The sequence below is a fragment of the Spermophilus citellus genome (assembly GCF_964194105.1).
Source record: "Spermophilus citellus genome assembly, chromosome: 2".
In the NCBI taxonomy this organism is placed as follows: domain Eukaryota; kingdom Metazoa; phylum Chordata; class Mammalia; order Rodentia; family Sciuridae; genus Spermophilus; species Spermophilus citellus.
Window position 1 is genome coordinate 181,802,561 of NC_138183.1, and position 22,999 is coordinate 181,825,559.

The 22,999-nt window shown below is 40.5% G+C and overlaps 1 protein-coding gene across 6 annotated transcripts in view; it reads left to right on the plus strand.

Annotated features, from left to right (window-relative positions):
* Positions 1-22,999, plus strand: part of ME3 (malic enzyme 3) — a 201,515-nt gene that overhangs the window by 85,764 nt on the left and 92,752 nt on the right. For all 6 annotated transcript variants that reach the window (XM_081282420.1, XM_081282422.1, XM_081282423.1 and 3 more), the window contains 2 exons: positions 957-1,090; positions 3,900-4,049. In XM_081282420.1, the coding sequence (XP_081138546.1) occupies positions 957-1,090; positions 3,900-4,049 (284 nt within the window). The remainder of the gene's footprint in view (positions 1-956; positions 1,091-3,899; positions 4,050-22,999) is intronic.

A 22,999-nucleotide genomic window follows, 5' to 3' on the forward strand; every position in this document is an offset into this window, starting at 1 on the left:
AGAAGCCAAGTGAAAAGCCTCCCATTGGCCCAAGCTGAAACAGTCTAAGCATCAAAATAAATAAAGCAGTATTGTATTATAACCCAAAGTATAAAATAAATACTCATGAGTCTATTCTAATATAAATAAACAGTGACAGAGACAAATTTTCTTTGCAGCATAATCCCAAAACAGTGGTAACCTTTCAGTAGAGAAATCTGACAAAGCACTAACGTGGTCAGCTGGTGAAGACTCAAATCAACAATGATAAATCATGTCTATTGTGTGTGCTCTTGACCTGATGTCACAAATATGGCACTTTACCTCTGTGATCTTCCCCTGAAAAACCCACATCTCCATTGTAATCATGAGAAAATCATAAGACAAATTCCCATACAGGGGCATTGTACAAAACACCTGACCAGTGTTCCTCTAAACTATCAAGGTCACCAAAGATAAGGAAAATCTGAGATACTGTCAGAGATAAAGAAAAGATGATCAACTAAAAGCAGTGTGGTTTCCTGGGTGAGATCCTAGAACAACAAAAAATAAATAAACAAAACAAAGACAACATTAGGTTAAAAACTAAGGAATAAACTATGGGCTTTAGTTATAATAATGGGTCACTATTGGTTTGTTAATTCTAATGAATGTATCACACAAATGTTAAGAAGTTAGTAATTGGAAAACTGGGTAAGGAGGGTATATGCAAACTCCGTTCCATCTTCCCAGTTTTTCTGTAAATCTAAAACTTCTAAAAAGCAAATTTTAAACAAATCAAAAACCTGATGATGTAGGTATTTTTGTCATTTGTCTAGTGAGGGAACCTCAAAGTAACTGGTGCAAGATTGCCCCCTACTTCAAGGGCAGAGGTACAATTTGAGTACAGGGCCCTTTCTACTAAATCTCACTGACTTTAGACTCTCTGTTCTCGGCTTCCTGCACACCCATTTATATATGTGTGTGTTTCTTCCCAGGGGATGGCCTTTACACTTGAAGAAAGGCTGCAGCTAGGAATCCATGGCCTGATTCCCCCCTGCTTCCTGAGCCAGGACGTCCAGCTCCTCCGGATCATGAGATACTACGAGAAGCAGCAGAGTGACCTGGACAAGTGAGTGCCTGGAGTCTGTCCCCTCTATCTGATTATCAGGCTGAGCTGCTGTTTGCATATTCTCCAGCTAGCAAAGGCTGAGAACTCTAAGAGACCCCAGACCCAGCCTGTCATTAGAGTGATGGTGTCCCCGAGAGAGAATTATAATGTCAGAGTCATAGCCAACATGTTCTTGGAGAACAGAGAAGGGAACATGAACTCAACCAGTGGTACCTGGGAGGTCTTTTGGGAACGCAGGAGAGGAGTCAGCCAAGAAGCACAAAGACTTCAGCAAACAGCAATGGGGTTCAGTAAGGACATTTCACTGAGAAGGAAGAAATGAGGTGAAGATGTATAAAGAGGCATGTTAGGAAGTGGTACTTGTAGTATGGTTCCTGGAATAAAGGGAATGTGGTGGGGGATAAGGCAGATGGACAGGGACACCTTGTCCTGTGTTGGCAGTTGGATAGGCAGCAGTCAATAACCCTGCCTCCTCTCTGAATCTTCATCAGTAGAAAGGTAGACACACAGACTCCATGTGGGAGACCCTGGGTCAGTTTAGCAGCTTTACTAAAGAAAGTGGTCACCTCTCAGGTCACGTGGCTACAAATTGGCACAGCCAGGATTTGTACACAGATGACTGAATCCAGAGTCTATACTTTAAACTTCTCTGTTATGCCCCAACTAATAACAGCAGAACCTAATGGCTATAAAACTAGACTCTAGTTCTAAACTGAGTTCAAATCCACATTCTACCGCTTAATAACAAGTTACCTCACCTCTCTGGGTCATTCTCCATCTATACAATGAATATGTCAAAGGTACCTAACTCGTAGGGCTTAAATGAAGCTAAAATGTGTTAGTCTTTATGAAGTGCTTGGGGTAGTGCCTGACACATAGTAACTACTGTTTAAGAGTTTGTTAAATGCATGTGTCACATTGCTATGGGGTCTAGAAGAAATGTTGGAAGAAGACAAAATTTCCCTCTATGTCCTTAGAGCTAAATGACCAAGACTTTGGATCAGATGGTATTGCCACCCTCAAGAGCAGAGGTCAGCAGCACCTCACAGTTGTCCTACACCTATCTCCCTATGTTTTCCACATATCAACCATAGCTTCTGAGAGGTAGTGAACAAGCAAGCCTCAGCTCACCCCCACGCCCAAAGTACTAGATTCTAAGGATTTTACTCACATTAACTCTAAGGCCCTACTGCAACCCAGGTCAAATATTCTCTCCTTCTTGATCATTCCACTCAGTAGCCATGTCACCTGGAAAAGCAAACCAAAAATTATATAACAAATTCAACTAATAACATGAAACATACCCCAACTTTGAACAATCTGAGCCTCCCCCTCTTCTGTTAAATTCATAAAAATTAAAATAAGTCCAAAGTGAGATTTTCTTTATTAAAGATATTGAACTTTAAAAATTAAACTCCCCAAGTCCTTCCCTCCGTGGTTCTTTCCAGCTAGATAGGTCTCACTCATTTGCCAGGAAGGCACTGGAGGCTCAAGGAGAAATGGGAGTGCCCACCCCTGCGAGCTCTAGAAGGCTCACTCTGAATGCTGTGCTAACTATTTGATCCACTCATTCCCAGGACTCCCTCATTTCAGCAGGTACTTCAAAAAATGCCAAGAAAGCTTCTCAGCTTCCTTTGGGTAAGGGCAGTGTGGGCTGGTAAATGTTTAATAACTGGCTGTCTTTGGGAGTGAGAGGAGCAGAATGTAGAATTGAGAAGAGATGTGCCTAGATGGCTACTGGATATGGGAATCCTCTACACTGGCAATGAGTTGAGATCCTGGCCATCCCTACTGTAAGTCTTCCCTTCCTAAAAACATTGTCCAAAATACAGAGTTCAGTGTCTTTCATGAAGAAGAAGGTGCTGAGGCTCCAGGAAGTCACAAGACTTCCTCAAAGTCACACAGCTAGTAAGTGGCAGAGCTAGAAGTCAAACCCAGAGTGCCAATGCCATGTCCAGGGTTCATTCCCCTACAGCCCAGGTCTCTTCCCCTACCAGGGCATCTCCCTCAGCCCACTCCATGCAAGGGCCTCCAGTACCCCCACCCTCTCTCCCAAGTGGTTGTCCAGAAAGACTGATTCAGCAGGCAGACCTCAATGTGAACCTCAACCCCTGAGTTTTCTCTCCCAGGGGTTTTTGCATTTTTAGGAGTATGGGTGAAAGGCTCTTTTTCTAGCTTAGTGATTTCAGGCTTCTAGGAACAGGTAAAAGAAAGATTATTTTCATAGTATTCCTCTTGAGATGACTTGCTACTGAGCTGTTTGTGCACTCTGCTCAGGACAGAAAATAGCCATAGGTGGTAGGAAAGGACAGTTTGTATGGCACTCCTGCCTAGTACTTCACTGGGCCTACTTGACCTCCAGAGTATTTTTGTTCTATTTTCATTCATCAATGTCCATATAGTAATATCACTATCTCATACATTGTTTGAGGGCACATACTCTGGCATCAGACTGCTTTGGTTCAAATCCCTACTCTGCCATGAAATCTTGGGTAAGTTAATTTCTCTATCCATTAGACTCTTTGTCTCTAAAATAACATGAATTATAGTACCAATCTCACAAGTCACTGGAAGCTTTAATGAAACCTATTTTGGACTTAGGGCAGCTCATATTCTCCACATTTCTTAGAGGTCAATTCCCAGACTTAGGGGAGACGGATAATTTGTCCCTGAATGTCCCACGGCAGCTGAGCCAGACCCAAACCCTGGCTTCACACCAACCCAAGTGGCCTCAGCCCTTTCCATAGCAGCAGTATCAAGGGCCTGCGGTAATCCTGAGCTCAGCTTGCTGCTTCTCTCCCTTTCCAAGGTACATCATTCTCATGACGCTCCAAGACCGGAATGAGAAGTTGTTCTACCGAGTGCTGACGTCTGACGTGGAGAAGTTCATGCCGATCGTATACACACCTACCGTGGGGCTGGCCTGTCAGCACTATGGCCTGACCTTCCGCCGGCCACGGTGAGCGGATCTGAGGGGTCATTCCACAGAGGGCAATAATGACATGTTATTAGGCAAAAATATTGGCATTGCATTTCCTTCCAGGGCTAAAGAATTTGGGGATGGTTTTCTAAAGATGTCACTTTTTTGTCTTGTTGAGTTCATTTTATATATATACACACATATATATAATTTTTTAATAAGAAAAGTGGGAAGATTTTCCAAAGAGCCCTCAGTGCCAAGTGCCTGATATAGAAATACACAGTTCTAGCACTAATGATTAGTGGTTATTAGTGTTATATATAATGGAATATTACCAAAGAATATTATTACTGTGTTAGGATATGTAAACATACAATGTACCATGTATAGATGTACCATGTATAGATTTACATTTATATAGAATTTCTAAATCAGGGTTTACAGTTGATGTGTTCTAGGGGGAGCAGGTAATCATGGGTCTATGACAGCTTTTTAAATTTGTGCTGTCATGAAAGGTGAATGCAAAGAATTGAGACAAAAAAGCATTTGTCTACAGTGATCAAGCATACCCACAGATTCTGAGTAGAATGCATGGGCTCTGGGACTCTGTAGTGGTGAAACAGGAGAGTAGAGGGACTGAGTAGAATTGACAAGGGATTCTGCCCAATAGTGAGAGTCCTTTGTCTCCTTCACACTACCAAGGGGGTTGAACTAATAGGGGGACTGCTTCATACTGGTTCAAGCTTCACTCAAGGTCCTCCAAAAGGTCAACCACAGACATTGGTGTGGCAGCAGTGAGGGGTTCCATGCAGGTAGAAACCGGCCTCTGCCAATCACTTGCTCCCAGAGAACCAAGTTATCCTTTGGTGGAGGTAGACAAGTGTATTGCAGAAGCTAGAAGCACAGCATAGGAAATGAGTATGAAACTGACCAAGCAGGGAGCTTATAAGTGAACCAGAACCAGGAGAAAATCATAACTGTCAAGGCCAACTATAATCCTAAAATCTTTACATATCTTATTTAATTATCACAGTCCCCCTGTAGGTAGGCACTTTCCTATTTACAGATGAGGAAGCAGAGGACAGAGAAGTAAGTTGCTCAAAGTCACACAGCTCATAACTCTCAAAGCCAGGACTCAACCCACGCCGTTGGAACCTGAGTACATCAGGTGGACCCATAACCATCACAGTATTCTGCCTCATGGTTCAGGTCTGTGCACATTTGGTGGGCATTCAGGGTGGGTGCCATTGAGCTCCATGTATATTTGACTTCCCGGGAGTCTAAGGTAGAGATGACCAGGTACCATTTCCAAAGCTTTCCTGGGAGGAATTGATTCAGCCAGTCCTGGAGCATGCAGCTGGGTTAGCCTGAGGCCAGCCCAGGCAGACTGAACCATCTTCTTGGATTAGTCCCTCCTCTCTTGGTGCAGACTTCCCACATGTGTTATGCACAAACCCTTCTTCTGATGATTACCCAATTAAGTCATTTGACATTTGCCATTCTGAGCTGTTGCTCTAGGTTTCCATCTGGCTGCTTTCCAGGTGTTGATTTCACACCTGCCTTGTTCCTGGGGGAAGTGAGCATTTGGCTCCACCCCAGCCCTGAGCTTCATCTAAGGCCTGGCTTAGAATGGCTTTAATGGATTAGCATCTGAAGGGAGGACAGCCCTGAGGCCAAGAGGAAGAGAGCCAGGACTTCTCGGTTTCTGAAAAGATAAACATTCCTGCCAGGTTCCTGGGAACAATGGAATCCTCTGTGAAAGGGCCTGGCCCCCCACCAAAACTAATTAAGTCCAGCTGATCCTAAAATTGAGTCTCCAACACACTTGGGCTCTGCCATCACCTCACAACCCGGAAGAAGATGCCAGAGTATCTCAGGGGCACCTGAGGGTCCTGGGCAACCAGACACAGGAGAAGCTTCTGGACTCTGTCGGCCCTCCCTGTTTTATACTTCTCTCTCCTGGCACATTCTCTCCATGTGCCTTTATGGGCCTGGCTTGCAGGAATGCCCTCTGAAGGTCACCAGCATGTGACTTAGAAATAATGAAAGCTAGCTCTGACAGAGGCCAGGACAGAATTCAACCCAGAAGATGGGTATGGAGAGGAAGCTACATGGTATCCAGTGTCAGTGAATACTCTTCCTCCCCAGGCCACCTCCTCTTGACCAGCATTGTCTTCACCTTCTTCATCTTCTTAGATTTCAAAGTGTACATATTTGTGGAACTTAAATTTCCAGTTCCAGTGTGAGATCTAATCTGTATGGGTCATAGCGATGTTAAAAAGACTTTCAAGATACCTATTAAAGATGGTGAAGCAAACTATATTCAAGGGGGCCAAGGCCAGAGGTATAGGGACCACTGCAACAGAGTGCAGTGGTTACAGATGTAAAGAAGAAGACTGGTCTCAACTCCAACAAGGACAAGTAAGGTTCTATAACAGTGAGCCTGATGGGAGTCAGTGAATGAAAAATTATTAAAATTACTAAAAGGAAACATCAAGAATAAGGAATTCCTGGCTAAACTGTCTGATAAGATTATTGCTGAAGGCAAGCCAGGGTGATAAGTTTTCAAGGTGGTTAAATACTAAGGGTGGGAAATTTTTGCTGAACTTAGTAAGATTCTTACACAAAGTGGGTACTTCAAGGACAGAAAGAGAAGCTCACCATCTAGCCTAGTCAAAAAGAACTCAGTAGCCTAACTAAAGTTTGGTCAAAGTTAGGTTATGGTGTGAAAGGAGGTTGGACTTGGAAGTCAGGAAATCTTGACCTTGACTCTCAGCTCCTGATGACATTACAATTAGCTAGTGCCCCCTCAGTTTCTTCATGTGTAAAATGGGAATGCTACCTATTCATGTGGCTTCTTGTGAAGATTTCATGAGATTCAATATGTCAAGGGCCTCGCCCTAATAGATGTTCAGTAGCCATGAATTGTCTGACCCATATCCCCAGCATGGGGCATCTGACTGAAACACCCCACCCAAAAATGTAAACCATAAACCCACTGAGAGCATCTCAGTCCCCTGAAATATCACTGTCTTCTGTTTTGGGATTCAGAATTTAAATTATCTATACTTGTGCTTAACTAGTAAATCCATTAGAAAGTCCTGTGAGGAATTACACAACAGACTGTAATGAGTTAAAGAGGTCCGGAAAGGAGTGGGTCATGGATTTTTATAGTTGGAGGCTCACTCTGTTGATAATACCTGAAGAAATATTTGGATTTGGACAAAGCCAGCAGCCCTAAGCCAATTTGCTATCTACAAACAGGTGGGTTTCTGCATACAGGCCAGTAACCCAGCAGTAACAGTTAATACATAATATTAACAATTGCCATTTACTGAATGCTTGCAACAATCATGGTGGGCCTTAGGATAGGTACTTCATGTACATTTTATCTGAGCCCTACAACAACCCTACAAGGTGCTTTATAGAGAATAAAAGTAAACTAACTTGTCTAAGACATTATAGCTGACTCAAAGCCAATTCCCCGTGTTTTTCCTGAATATGCAAGCCAGCTTTGCTTGGCTCTGGTAAACATGGTGCCTCTGACATAAACATTTGCAGGCTTGCCTTCTTATAAACTCCCTTGTTTGGTAAGTCTGCACACAAGAGGGACATGGGGAGACACACACACACACACACACACACACACGATAGGGGCAGGATACCATGATGAACAGAGCAATGGGGCTGGAGTCCAGAGTCCAGAGTCCATGGGTCAGTCCCTAATAACCTGTGTCCTGTTACTCCACCTCCAAGGAGGTTGTTACAAAGGTCAGATGAGTAAATGCCTGTGAATATACCCTATCAATTGCAAAGTTCCTCATAAATTTAAAGGGTGTTACTCTTTCATCTCTTCTTCCTCATCCTAATCCTCACAAAGTTGTATGGTTAAGGCACACATTCTCCTGTAGTTTCTTGCTTCCTGGTCAATACATCTGGTGAACCTCATTTTCTTGGAACATTTTTCTCTTCAGCCACTCTACTGCCACCACCCACAAAAATACACACCTACAAAAGGAACCCTGCTAAATGAATCATGTGCTTCTGCTTCCTAAATATCCACTGGAGCCCATTTATAGTCACATACAGGAAAAAAAAAAAAAAGTCTCTCAAATTATTTGGCTCTCAGCAAGCCAAATAATTGAGTTCCATTTCCAACTTCCCTCATGTCTCAGTGACAGGATTTGTAGAACAGGGGAGTCATGTCCTCCTCCCTCCCTAGGCTTCCTCCTGCAGCTCCTATCACCACTCTCCCAACTTGCACCCCCAGTTTCCTGGCTCTCCTGTGTAATGGAAATAGCTGCCTACCCATCTGATGCCAACAACTGATGAGATAGAAGCAAACATCATACTCAAGGGTGAGCTATTTGTGCAAATATGTCGCTGGGGTGGCCTGCCTCTAAAAATGAACTGGCCAGTTGCAGTCCTTTTTGGGAACTTGTACTAAGACATGGAAAAAGCTACATAGAAAGAATTTTACAGTTGGGAAGGGAAACAAAGGCAGAAGAAGATGCTATGGTTTACATTTTAGAGTCAAGTTATGGTGGACCAAAGGTAAGTGCTAGTTATGAAGGAACAGAAAAAGAACAGGAAGTAAAGGAGTGAGCCTGTGGAGAGAACTGGCCAGATGAGAGAGAAGAGATGGAAGACAGAGGCAGAGACTGATTGGTCCCCAGAGTTGCTTTGGTTCATAACAGTTTTCCACACTAATTCATGTTCACAAATTTACCATACACCCTCTTTCTCAAGAAGTAACTTAACCTCCAAATTGGGCATCTAGAAGAGCTAAATTGAAAAAGACCTGTGAAATCAGCTGGATCTGATTAGTTCCTAATCCGCTTGTTAATAGGTTATATAAAGCTAACACATTAAAGTAAAGCATCAGGGAATCATGGAGTACTTGCTAAAATACAGATTCAGCAAGGCTTGGAAGATGCCCGGAAACTTCATACCTAACAATATCCAGATGATACTGATGTTGCTGGTGCAAGAACCACCCTTTGAGAAAACTTGGATTAAAGTAGTTCGTTGTAAAATGTAGAGAGCATCTGATGGAAGCAGAGGAACAGGTACCTCCAGTCCCAGCTGCACATTAGTAGAAAGAGCTGAGAGTTATTAGATATGGGTTCTGGTCCCAGTTCATGTCACCAACTAGGAGTACGAAATTCCATAAATCCTCCCCCCTTTCTGGGCCTCATGGATAAAGTGAGGGAACTTTACTAGGTGATCTCAGGGGTTCCTTCCAACCCTGATAGTCTCTAATTCTTGGAGCAGACTAGGACACTATGGCTATAAATTTGCCTCTACTGATTTCTGGCATTTTAGAGAAAAGAAATGCAAAAGTACAAGAAAACACATGCTTTTCATTTTCTGACGAGAAAAAGCTTGCAGGCTTATCTGTTGAAGTGTCATTTTTACTGAGAGCTCTGATTAAAAAATGGGTGCCTTCCCAGAAGGCCAGCAGGGCAGTTCAGGATCTGTTATGGGTTGTTTGTTGTTGTGGCTTAGGAATGGATGCTGGAATAGATCTAAGAAAAGTGGCATGAGGAGCCCCTCCAAAGCAGAAGGAGGTTGTTCAGCTATTATTTGACAGGAATGTCACATGGAGTAAGTTAAATTGTTCCTGGACCCCACTTTGCTGAAACACATTGGAATAGCAAGAAGGAACGTTTATTTTTATGTCTGAGTCACATGGGTTTCAATCACTGAGAGAATTGGCTTGTTCGTTTTCAAAGGAAGTTTTGAGATTTACTTTCAAAAAAAGTATGTACTTAACGGACCTACTCAACAATTAAGCACCCAAAGGATCTTCTTTCTTTGTGGGGAGGACAGAGGACATTCCCCAGTCATCCATGAGTTTGGGTAAAGAAGACTGAGAATGAAGGTGGGGATTCAACTGCTGAAAAGCTCCTCACGGAGGCAAAGATGATATTTTCCTGGAGCAGGGATAAACTTTATTAAGTAGAACAGGATGTTCTGAGTTTGACTTCCTTTAGCCAGAGGCAGATCTCCCTGGCAATTTAAACAAATGGGTTTTTGTTTCTTTTTTTTTTTTTTTTAATCTGGCACTGTCTTTTCCTCTATGTCCCTGCCAATCCTAGCCATAGTGATCAAAAGAGTAAGTGTGGGGAGAATTTCCTTACTCCGAGAAGGAAATACATACATAACAAGCAGGGTTGAGTAGACCTTTCTAAAGATAACCTTGATCTCCCACTGACCTGTAAAATGCACTGAAAGTTGTGTCCACTCACACTGAATTTAGTCCAGCAAGCATGGCTTCTTCAGAGAAACTGTAAGCAGTGCAAATGGTTTGAAAGTTCTGGGCTACAGAAGAAGTAAAGGATCGCTGGTACAGAACTTGCGGGCTTATCTGTTGAAGTGTCATTTTTGCTGAAAGCTGTGATTCAAAAATGGGTGCTTTCCCAGAAGGCCAGACCAAATGAACCCCATCAGCAGCTGGCCAGTCCACAATGCTTCTTATTATATTGATGTTCTGCTCTTAGTCCATTTTACCCATAGTAATCCCTTCAAATTTCCCAGGAGCCCTGTTGGCATAACATTGAAAACTTCATTTCTGAACTTGATATTTTTAGAAACTCGAACTAGCATTTCTCAAGCCAGTAGAGAATGGAATTTAGAGAGGATAGATATTATCTGAAATTGAGAGGGGCCTGTCTGGAGTGCTGTCTTTTACAGAAACAAAGCTCTGGTAGGGTGACATCAGCATTGTTCAAAAGGTTACTGGAGGGGAACAAGTGAAAAGATTAGAAGGACAAGAAAGAGTGTGGGTGGTGGAAGATGGATTTCTTCAACTTGGGACATTTAAACACTCTCTTCTTCTAAATCACAGGTTTTGTGGGAGAGGAACTGCTTGTTGTTCTTCCCTGAATCTCCTGTGGTGCTGAGCATAGTGTACTTTTAAGCAGTTAATAGAGAGAGCAACTAAAGACAATCTTCTGGGTGTGGGAGTGAGCTCAGTGGTAGAGTACAGCATGCGCAAGGCCCTGGTTTGGGTCTTCAGCAGCAAAACCAAACAAACAAAACAAAACTTCTGATTAGATTCCACAAGTATCAGTTGAGCACCATCTTTATGGTTGGCCACCATGAGCACCTGAAAGATCCAAATGAAATAATGAAGTAATTCCGTGGTCCCTGGCCTTGAGGAGTTTATGGTCCAACTAAGAACAATTTTAAGGCAACATAAGCCAATGAGGGATGTGGGGTTTGGATCATCTAGTTTACTTTGTGAGTATTGATGAAGTAATTCACTGTGGTTAAGAAATGTCCCCCACTGAATTGTTGTGGTTTTTTATTATTATTATTATTGTTGGTTCTTGATCTATTCCTTGAAAGGATTTTGATTCACATTGGGAAGATGGCCCAGCACAGTCCCTGGTACATACAAATGTATTAGATGGGTTCCAAGTAGGAGAAACTGGGTAGACAAGCTGTATGACTAGAACAAACCGAGAACCATAGACTCTCAGGACTGGGAGTAGGAAGGACACTGCTGGGTTGCCTTTTCTTCCTTCTTAACATCCCCAGTTTTTCCCTTAGGTTTTTTTTTCCCTCCAAATGGCCACATACTTTGAGTCTTGGCCCTTTCAGAACAAAGCAGTGGGTCAAAATTAATCTCTACCTATCTTGGTACTCTTGTCTCTTGCCAGTGATTAACTTAGGAGTAGATACATGACCCAAGTCTGGCCAAAAAGATGGGGAAATGGTCTGCCTAAAGACTTTGGGGAAAGGTTTTTCTCACTAAAGAGAGCCCCTTTTCTTTCCTGGAAACTCTCATATCTGCTGGGACACCGGGAACCTGAGGAAAACAACCCTAGGGCCAAGTAAAATGCCAAGGATGAGTCTGAGTCATTGATGACATTGTTGAGCCACTAAATAAACAAATTCTGGAGCACTTACCTCTGAACTTCTTGTAATATGAAATAAATTTCCTGTTTTCAACAAATTGGTGTCTGTTACCTACAGATAAAAGCAATCCCCCCTCTCTGATGGGTTTCTTGAATCGCCTCTGTCATATAACAGTAGCTCACATCTATTTATGCAGAACTTCCAATGCACTGGCACTCTTCTGTGTGCTTTACTCATTCAGATCCACAACATCTCTTGTGCTATGCAATATCAGTCCCATTTTCACAAAGAGGACACTGAGGCACTGAGAGTTAACCTGACTTATACATCTGGTACACGGTAGAGTCACAGTTTATTCCCAGGCTTCAAACTGTAAACCCTTGTCTGCTCCCCATTGTGTCATTCATTTCATGAGCCTCTCTCCGGTGATCACCCATCTCCAGGACAGAGGACTCTCCATGGCATTGACCTTTGCATGTGCAGGGTATGTAAGGAGATCATTCCACTGACAAGGATGGGGAAGATAAGGCTGGATGTAAGGCAAAGTGAGGAGTTCAGATTGGGCTAGCCACTTTTGAGTGGAGGATACTGTCATGGAAGCATTTCTTGAGGATGATAATTCTCAGAAGACTAAAGAGGAGAGCCCAAGGGAAGCTATTGTATTAGCTAGCATGCTCACAAGAGCCTTAGTGACCTAGATGGGGAAATGAAGGGTGAAAACTCAGGATGCCAAGAAACAGAATCTGCAGTGCATGCAGACTGGCTGGATGTGAAGGTGAAAGTGAGAGTTCTCAGATTATTAACTGTGTTGTCATGGACTGAGAATTGTGCAAAGTTGAACTTGGGCTCCAGAAATGGTACATTGAGCTGAATTATAACTACAACTACTACCACTTGCTTTTATAGAGTGGTCAAGTTGCCTTTATTATCTTTGAATCCCCAGCAGTTTCAAGAATTCAGATTGTATCATGGTCCCAGATCAGAGGTTCAGAAGTGAAGAGAGACTTGCCTAAGGCCATTGCCGTTAGTAAGTGGCAGGACCCAAACCTGTGTCTGTCCTATTCCAAGGTCTTTTCCCACTTCCATCTTGAAACTATGGTCCTACATTGTTAAAACTCAGCATTTCTGAATCATGTGTATTCCCACAAATGTGCCCCAACCCCCCTCTTTCCCCAAGAACAAAAAGCAAACACATTTGTATACTGAATGAAATTAGCAACGGGTACCTACAGAGAGTCCATGTGCTTCCTTCTCAGGACTAGAGAACCTTGCAGTCAGAGGAGATGAGTGGAGCTGTGAATTGCAGTGCAAAGTCAGGGTACTTGGTTAAAGTGCCTCAGGGGAAAACGTCAGGATTTGCCCAGGTTCTCACACCTGCTCAGGCACAGCCTTTTAGGCACATAGCAAGGATCCTGAAAGCTCCCACAATATTCCTTTGAGTTGGTGAGAGGATATTTAATGGCCTGTACATTAAAAAGACCCCTGTGTGGCCTGTGGAGCATTCTAGCCAACACAAATGTTACCTATATGCCCCTGTAGCCCACTTGCAAGCACTCCCAGATAACCCCACATTGGAGTTCCAAGACAGACTGAGGATTTTGCCTCCTAAGAGACCTTTGAAAGCAGTAAAATCTCTTCAAGAAGCAGTATATGGAACCCTGTCTTTGAATGGATGGAGTTGGTGGACATTAAGAGACCCTTGAGTTCTGCATTTCTGCAGGCTTGCCTCTCCGTGCAGCATGCACTGGCAGGATCACAGAGCTATAAATCAAGCAGCTCAAATCAAGGCCAAGAGAGGAAGTAACACTCTGCCCACCAGAGACACAAGTCAGTAGAAATGGTAGGACTAAAACTCAGATCTCTTGCCTCTTATTCCAAAACTCTTTACTTTTCTCCATTTTTACACAAAGATATTATTTTTACAAAGAGATATTATTCCCACACTATTTGAATCAAACTTCATTCACAATTGTTATTTATATTTGTATAATGTATCAAAGTTGTAGAATGAATTCAAATACAGTCCTTTCAAGTGCCCTATGAAACAGGGGAGCCTCCCTTTACACAAAGAAAGGAGAAGTCAAGCAGTTAAGTGACTCCCCAAAGCTGTATAAATAGTAAGAGAAAGAACCCAGCCTAGGGTGTGGAGCTTTCTCTTTGCATCCAGGACTCTTTCCACTTCTGGGCTGTAGAATTCCATTAAAGAGGAACCACTATTGTATACCCAACACCCAGCACAGGGCTTGCCACAGGGTCCTTGTTAGATGGAAAGGAGGCTGGATGGGAGGATCCATGAGTAGACAAAAGAATTCAGGATCTTATTTTCCTGATGATTTTTAATAGAACCCCTGGGAGTGAATTTCCATTATGAATGGCTCCACTTAAAGGCAAAGAGTTATAACTCTCTATAACTGTTTTAAATGCTTGGGTCTTAAATTTTTGAAACATTAATGTAAAAAGTGGTTTAATTACTTTAAGAATTTCCAATAAGAAGATTGCATAGTACACACTCAGTAAATGTTTCTGGAATTTAATTATTTAAATGCTAGAATGGGGAAATAAAAGTAGTTGAAGAGTCTCTATGTTACTAAGATAATTAAAGAATAAACTTTACTGATTATTTGAAAAATAACTTGCCCCAAATTCAAGCCTATTGGGAAGAAATAAATAGCTTGAGTGAAGTGAGATCGTGACCTGCACATCCAGGATCTTTGGTTCTGGAGGGTTAATAACAATGTCCAATCCTCATCACAAATGAGTGAAGAGATTGCCCTTGCCTGCTGGTGAGCAATGGACCCTGGGTGAGCCAATCCGTGCTTCTCATGTGCAGCCAAGCAGAGGGACGTAGAAGTGAAGTTGTCATGGTAACTTTTTTGCTGATTAGAAGAATAGATGAAGCTGGAGTCACCCTCTTTGCTTCACATGGGGGTGGAAGTCAGGCTATCCAGTAACGAGGAGCAGTGAGAATTCTCTCTAGACAAAGAAAGTACAGGAAGTTTTAATTTAACAAATAGTAGAACAAATGCAGGTCAGATGCTGACTAGAATCATTAAGATGCCAGGTAAATAGTTTTGATTATCAAACTGAGGAGGCGGTGGTTAAAAGTTGGTCTCTATCTAGGTCTGGGTTTTTAAACTTTCCTAATGTTGTGGGGATAAATGAGGCAAGGCACCAAAGATAGCAGTCAACAGTTTTATTTGGCTGCAGCCAGATTCAGAGGGCAAGCTTTTGTTGTAATCTATCAATCCCCGGAACCCCAAGTTCAGGTAGTTTCAGAACTTTATACCCAGCATATAAGGGGAGGGGCTCAGAAGTTCACAGTCTACAGAAGTTCACATAAAAGCAGCTTTTTCTCTCACTGTTTTGGGCAAGTTAACCCTTCAAGGATAATACCTGAGAAAGGGAGAGCTTCTTCTCCCCCTTTTTCTCTCCCCTTGCCAGCTGTTACCATGGGGCCCAGCTGGTAACTTATCTTAAAAATGTGGACATCTCTGTGAAGTCCCAGCTCAAGGCCAGAGGCCTTGTTTGCACATTTCTACAAACTACTCTACTGGATATGTTTGTGAAAAATTAGTAAGGGGGTGTCCAGCACCTGGAGTGCTGGTATCTTCTTGGTCAGTGGCCAACTAAAACAGGGTGGCATGAAACTAGGAAATTTATCTTCATTGAACTATTTTGCAGAGGCTCTTTTGCTGACAGTCCTAAAATCAGCCATGGTGAAGATTTTTGGAGAAGCCCAGTTAAGACTTTTTTGTGGAGAAAAAGGGTGCCACTTCACTAAGAGTCTACTTATGAAAAATTACAGAATCCAGCTCCTTTTCCCAAGCTTCTGATCTATCATGTCAGGAGAAGAGTCCAAGATTTTTCATTTAAAAACTATCCATACCTTCCTTCTCCAGCAGAAATCTGATGGAACCATATTCCCATAAACCCTGCACTAGTAAGCATAGAACATCAGAGAGAAGATCCAAGCTGGAGCCCGCTCAACTCTTCTCACCTCATGGAAAAACTTAGGGCTAATAAAGCCTGTTTTTTATTTGAGTCTCATTTTAAAACAAAACAAAAGCAGAGTTTGAATAACCAGTGATTTATAACAGTTTCCAAATAAGCTACTTTAGTTTATATATTGTACTTTCTTTTTTTAAATTTTATTTTATTTTATTTTTTGTTGATTTTTTTAAATAAATGATAATGGAATGCATTACAATCTTTTTTTAATTTTTTTATTTTTTTAATTTATTTTATTTTTTTTTACTGATTGTTCAAAACATTACAGAGCTCATGATATATCATCTTTCATACATTTGACTCAATTGGGTTTTGAACTCCCATTTTTACCCCAAATACAGATTGCAGAATCACATCTGTTACACACTCACATTTTTACATAATGGCATATTAGTGACTGTTGTATTCTGCTACCATTCCTATCCCCTACTATCCCCCCTCCCCTCCCCTCCCCTCCCATCTTCCCTCTCTACCTCCTCTGCTGTTGTTCAATTCTCTCCCCCTTTTATTCCCTCCCCCTTGCCCCTCACAACCTCTTATAATTTTGTGTATCATTGAAGGTCTCCTACCATTTCCATATGCTTTCCCTTCTCTCTCCCTTTCTCTCCCCCCATTCGTCTTTGTTTACTGTTAGTCTTTTCCTCATGCTCTTCCTTCCTGTTCTGTTCTTAGTTGCTCTCTTTATATCAAAGAAGACATTTGGCATTTGTTTTTTAGGGCTTGGCTAGCTTCACTTAGCATAATCTGCTCTAATGCCATCCATTTCCCTACAAATTCTATGATTTTGTCATTTCTTAGTGCTGCATAATACTCCATTGTGTATAGATGCCACATTTTTTTTTATCCATTCATCTATTGAAGGGCATCTAGGTTGGTTCCACAGTCTAGCTATTGTGAATTGTGCCGCTATAATCATTGATGTGGCCGTATCCCTATAGTGCGCTCTTTTAAGGTCCTCAGGGAATAGTCCGAGAAGGGCGATAGCTGGGTCAAATGGTAGATCCATTCCCAGCTTTCCCAGGAATCTCCATACTGCTTTCCAAATTGGCCTCACCAATTTGCAGTCCCACCAGCAGTGTACAAGTGTATCCTTTTCCCCACATCCTCGCCAACACTTATTGTTGTTTGACTTCATAATGGCTGCCAATCTTACTGGAGTGAGATGGTATCTTAGGGTGGTTTTGATTTGCATTTCTCTGATTGCTAGAGATGGTGAGCATTTTTTCATGTACTTGTTGATTGATTGTATGTCCTCCTCTGAGAAGTGTCTGTTCAGGTCCTTGGCCCATTTTTTGATTGGGTTATTTGTTATCTTATTGTTTAATTTTTTTAGTTCTTTGTATATTCTGGATATTAGGGCTCTATCTGAGGTGTGAGGGGTAAAAATTTGTTCCCAGGATGTAGGCTCTCTATTTACCTCTTTTATTGTTTCTCTTGCTGAGAAAAAACTTTTAATTTTAAGTAAGTCCCATTTGTTTATTCTTGTTATTAACTCTTGGGCTATGAGCATCCTATTAAGGAATTTGGAGCCTGACCCCACAATATGTAGATCGTAGCCAACTTTTTCTTCTATCAGACGCAGTGTCTCTGATTTGATATCTAGCTCTTTGATCCATTTTGAGTTAACCTTTGTGCATGGCGAGAGAAAGGTACCCTGTTCATGGATAGGCAGAACTAACATCATCAAAATGGCAATATTACCCAAAGTTCTCTACAGGTTTAATGCGATGCCAATCAAAATCCCAACGGCATTTCTCGTAGAAATAGATAAAGCAATCATGAAATTCATATGGAAAAACAAAAGACCCAGAATAGCAAAAGCAATTCTAATCAGGGAGTGTGAATCTGTAGGTATAGCGATACCAGAGTTCAAACTGTACTACAAAGCAATAGTAACAAAAACAGCATGGTACTGGTACCAAAACAGGTGGGTGGACCAATGGTACAGAATAGAGGACACAGAGACTAATCCACAAAGTTACAACTATCTTATATTTGATAAAGGGGCTAAAAACATGCAATGGAGGAAGGATAGCATCTTCAACAAATGGTGCTGGGAAAATTGGAAATCCATATGCATTACAATCTTAATACATGAATACAGCACAATTTTTCATATCTCTGGTTGTATATAAAGTATGTTGACACCAATTCATGTCTTCATACATGTACTTTTGGATATGATGTCTATTACATTCCACCATCCTTACTAATCCCCTGCCCCCTCCTTTCCCTCCTACCCCTCTGCCCTATCTAGAATTCATCAATTCCTCCCATGCTCTCGCTCCCTACCCCACTATGTGTCAGCCTCCTTATATTAGAGAAAACATTTGGCATTTTTTGGGTGGGGATTATCTGACTTCACTTAGCATTATCTTTTCCAACACCATCCATTTACCTACAAATGCCATGATTTTATTCTCTTTTATTGCTGAACAAAATTCCATTGTGTATATATGCCACATTTTTTTATCCATTCATCCACTGAAGGGCATCTAGGTTGGTTCCACAGTTTAGATATTGTGAAATTGTGCTGCTATAAACATTGATGTGGCTGTGTCCCTGTAGGATGCTGTTTTTAAGTCTTTGGGGTATAAACTGAGGAGAGGGATCGCTGGGTCAAATGGTGGTTCCATTCCCAGTTTTCCTAGGAATCTCCATACTGCTTTCCATATTGGCTACACCAGTTTGCAGTCCCTTTAATCTTACATTCTGCCTTATACTTTGTTAATTGATAGAAATAAAAAAAAACTCTTCAGTTTGCCCAATGACATTCCTCTATCTTATCTAGGTGACAAACCCTGCTTGTTCTTTAAAAATTCATCTCAAATGTCCATCCCTTGCCACCTCGAGCTCTGTCCTCCCTCCTTCACTTGCAGAATACTTTGTTCCCTCTTAGACATGCACAGCACCCTCAACTAATACCTACTGTAGAATTTACTGTACTATAATTCAATAGCTATTTACAGATCTGTCCTGTCACTCTCTGTTCTCTCACACAGGAAGCTCATTAGACAGCATGTGTTTTATGTTCTTTGTATATTTCCTTTTCTTTAACTCCTTTGCCATAAGGTGAAATAATGAGTGAATGACTATATAAAGTAGATATAGGTTCCATGTAGGCAGGAATTTTTGTCTGTTTTATTCACTAGATAAATATCTCAAGTGCGTAGAAAAGTACCCACTACATAGATGGATCTATTACATAATTATTGAAATAATAAATGAGTGGTTTAGTTTACACAAACCAATAGAAATGAGAGAATTGACCTACTATGTTCCCAGCCTAACGATATGACTTTTTCATTTCGATATCAATATTGTCACAGTCTCCTGAACAGATTAAGATTGAGATCCCTATTTGACACTCCCTTCATTGACTAGTTTGGAGTTTGGCTGGGTGGACCTAAGGTATTCTAATAGAGAAAAAGCAGTAACCTTGCAAACATTTATCTCAAACCCACATAATTTAGAGCAAGTCAACTGTTTTTATTTTCAACCTTAGTTATTACATTCCTTTACTAATGGTACTACTGGAATGTGAAGAATCCTCTAGGATTGTTTACAAGGAATAGCAATCATAAAAATAACTTCATTTATTAAGAATTTACTAAATATTCTAGGCAGTCCATTTATTTGTGTGATCTTCAACTTTTTTCATCAATGTTTTATAGTTTTCAGCATACACATCTTTTACCTCCTTGGTTAAATTTAATCCTAAGAATTTTCTATGCTATCATAGATGGGAGTTTTTAAAATTTCTTCTTTACACATTTCATTGTTAGTATATGGAAACATTACTGATTTTGTGTGTTTATTTAGTATTCTAAAACTTTATTGAATTCGTTGATCAGTTCTAACAAATTTTTCAGTGAAGTCTTTAGAATTTTCTATGTGTAAAAACATGTTGTCAGCAAAAAGAAATAATTTCACTTCTTCCTTTCCTGTTTGGATGCCTTTTCTTTCTCTTGTCTAATTGCTCCAGCTAGGCTAACAGTACTGTGTTAAATATAAGTGGTATGAAGTTAGCTTTCTGTCACTGTGACAAAATACCTGAGAAAAATCAACTTAAAAGAAGGAAAGATTTATTTGTCTCACAGTTTTAGAGGTTTTAATCCACGATAACTTGGCTCTGTTGGTTTGAGGCAGATAATGAAGCAGTGTGTCATGGTGGAAGTACATGGTGGATGAAGTCCATTCATCTCATGATAGGTGGGCAGTGGGGGAGAGGGAACCAATGTCCCAATATTCCCTCTAGGGCATGATCCTAATGACCTAACTTCCTTCTACTAGCCCCCATGTCCTAAAATATCTATCACCTCCCAATAGTGCAACTTTAGTCTGCTAGTATTTTGTTGAAGATTTTTGCATCTATATTCATCAATGTTTTTTGGAACAGATTGAGAAAAAAATGTAGTAGCTCTTCTTTAAGTGTTTGATAGAATCCAGAGCCATTTGGTCCTATGCTTTTCTTAGTGGGAGATTTTTATTACTAATTTAATCTCTATACTTGTCATTAATCTGTTCAAAATTTTTATTTCCTCATAATTCAGTTTTGGTAGGTTATACATTTCTAGCAATTAATTCATTTCCTCTAGGTTCTCCAATTTCTTAGCATACAATTGTTCATAGTAGTCTCTTATGATCTTGAATTTCTGTGGTATCAATTTTAACAATTTCTATTTCATTTCTGATTTTATTTATTTGGTTTTTCTCCTTTTTTCCTAAGCTATCTTACATAGCTAGGGGTTTGTCAATCTTATGTTTTCAGTTAAATAATTCAGTTTTGTTGATTATTTCTATTGTTTTTCTAGTATTTCATATATTTATGCTCTGATCTTTGTTATTCCTTGTCTTCTGCTAACCTTGGACTTAGTTTGCTCCTTTTATAGTTTCTTGAGATATGACATGGGTTGGTTCTTTGAGATCTTTCTTCTTTTTTGATGTAGATATTTATTGCTATAAAGTTCTCTCTTAGAACTGCTTTTGCCGCATCAATTTGTGGTATATTGTCTTTGTCTCCAAATGTTTTTAAAGTTTTCTTTAAATTTCTTCTTTGACCCAATGGTGTTCAGAAGAATATTTCTTAATTTCCACATATTATGAATTTTTGAAAATTCCTCCTATTGTTGATTTCTAGTTTCATACCACTGTAGTCTTAAATTTGTTAAGACCTGTTTGTGGCCAACATAGGATCCATGCAGGAGAATGCTCTGTGTGCGTTCGAAAATAATATGTTCTTTTATTGTTTGATGAAATGTTCTGTTTATGTCTGTTAGGTCTGTTGATTCAAAATGTAGTTTAAGTCCAATATTTCCTTATTAATTTTCTGACTAGATGATCTGTCCATTGTTAAAAATTGGGTATTGAAGTCCCCCACTCTTATTATAATGCTGCCTATCTCTCCTTTCAATCTCCGAATATTTGCTTTATATATTTAGATGCTTCAATGTTAAGTGCTTGTGTATTATAATTGTTATATCCTGTTGATGAATTGACTCCATATCACTATCTTTTTTTCTTTTTCTTTTTCTTTTTTTTTTTTTTTTAAGAACTGAAGATTGAACCCAGGGGCACACAACCACTGAGCCACATCCCCAACCCTCTCTCCCTTTCTTTTCTTTTCTTTTCTTTCTTTCTTTCTTTCTTTCTTTCTTTCTTTCTTTCTTTCTTTCTTTCTTTCTTTCTTTCTTTCTTCTTTTTGAAAAAGTATCTCACTAAATTGCTTAGGGCCTTGCTAAATTGCTGAGGCTGCCTTTAAACTCACAACCTCCTGTCTCAGCCTCCTTAATCACTGTTATTACAGTCGTGTGCCATGCCCAGCTATCACTACCTTCTTCAAATCTGTTTTTTTACAATTTTATACTTAATGTTTATTTTCTTTTACTTTATTGATCTCTACTCCTTTTTTTAAAAAGAGAGAGAGAGAGAGAATCTTTTTTTTTTTTTTTTTTTTTTTGTAGATCGACACAACACAATGCCGTTTTTGTGTGTGTGGTGCTGAGAGTCGAACCCGGGTCACGCCAGTGCTAAGTGAGCGCTCTACCGCTGAGCCATAATCCCAGTCCTCTACTCCTTTTTGATTTCCATTTTTATGTAATATTTTTTCCATCCCTTTGCTTTCACTCCGTGTGTCCTTAAAGGTAAAGAGTCCTTTGTTGGCGCCATGTAGTTGGTTTTTATTTTTTTACCTACTTGGGCACTCTATGCCTTTTGAGTGGATAATTTAATTCATTTACATTCAGAGTAATTATTGATGGCTAAAGACTGGTTACTGCTATTTTGTTAATTGTTTTCTAGGTTTTGTAGACTCATTATTCCCTTCTGTCTTCTTTTGTGGTTTGGCAGTAGTAGCATGCTTTGAATCTTTCCTCCAGAGAATTAGGTGCTTTTGCCAGGCTCAGTGGTGCGCAACTGTAGTCTCAGAAGCTTGAGCAGCTGAGGCAGGAGGATTGCAAGTTCAAAGCCAGCTTCAGCAACTTAGCAAGGCCCTGAGCAACTTAGTGAGACCCTGTCTAAAAATAGTAAATAAATAAATAAATAAATAAATAGGATGTGGTTCAGCGGTTAAATGCCCTTGGGTTCAATCCTTGGTTTAAAAAAAATAGATTATTTTAATCTAAGTGAACCAGGCATTGTGCTCACCGCTTTGAATTGTCACATATAACTTTATTAGAAACATTTATTGGCCTTATTTTACAGTAAGGAAACTGAGGTTCAAATGTGATAATTTCCTAGGTTGCTCAGCTACTAATCTAGACCTGGAATTTAGTTCAATTTAGTTCAAAGCCTCTGTTCTTAAGATTCATAATAACATTGGTGTTTTGCAGATTCGAGAGGGCTCAGTAGAGACTTATTTCTCACCATTCCTGCCATTTGAAAGCAAATACTTCCTTGGCCTTGAAAATTCCTGATGTGAACATTCTGAGATTCTTCCTTGAAAGAGATTTGCAGTTTGGGGCTAAACTTAGTCAAAACAACAAATTAGGTCAAATGTGTCCTTCTTCCCTCCTCTTGCCTAATTGCATCTGATGAGTGGCCCTTTCAGACATTTAGTTCCAGGCACTTAGCTGTCTCTTACATTTGCTTCCAGTGATCAGGGTCCCTGTGATTTA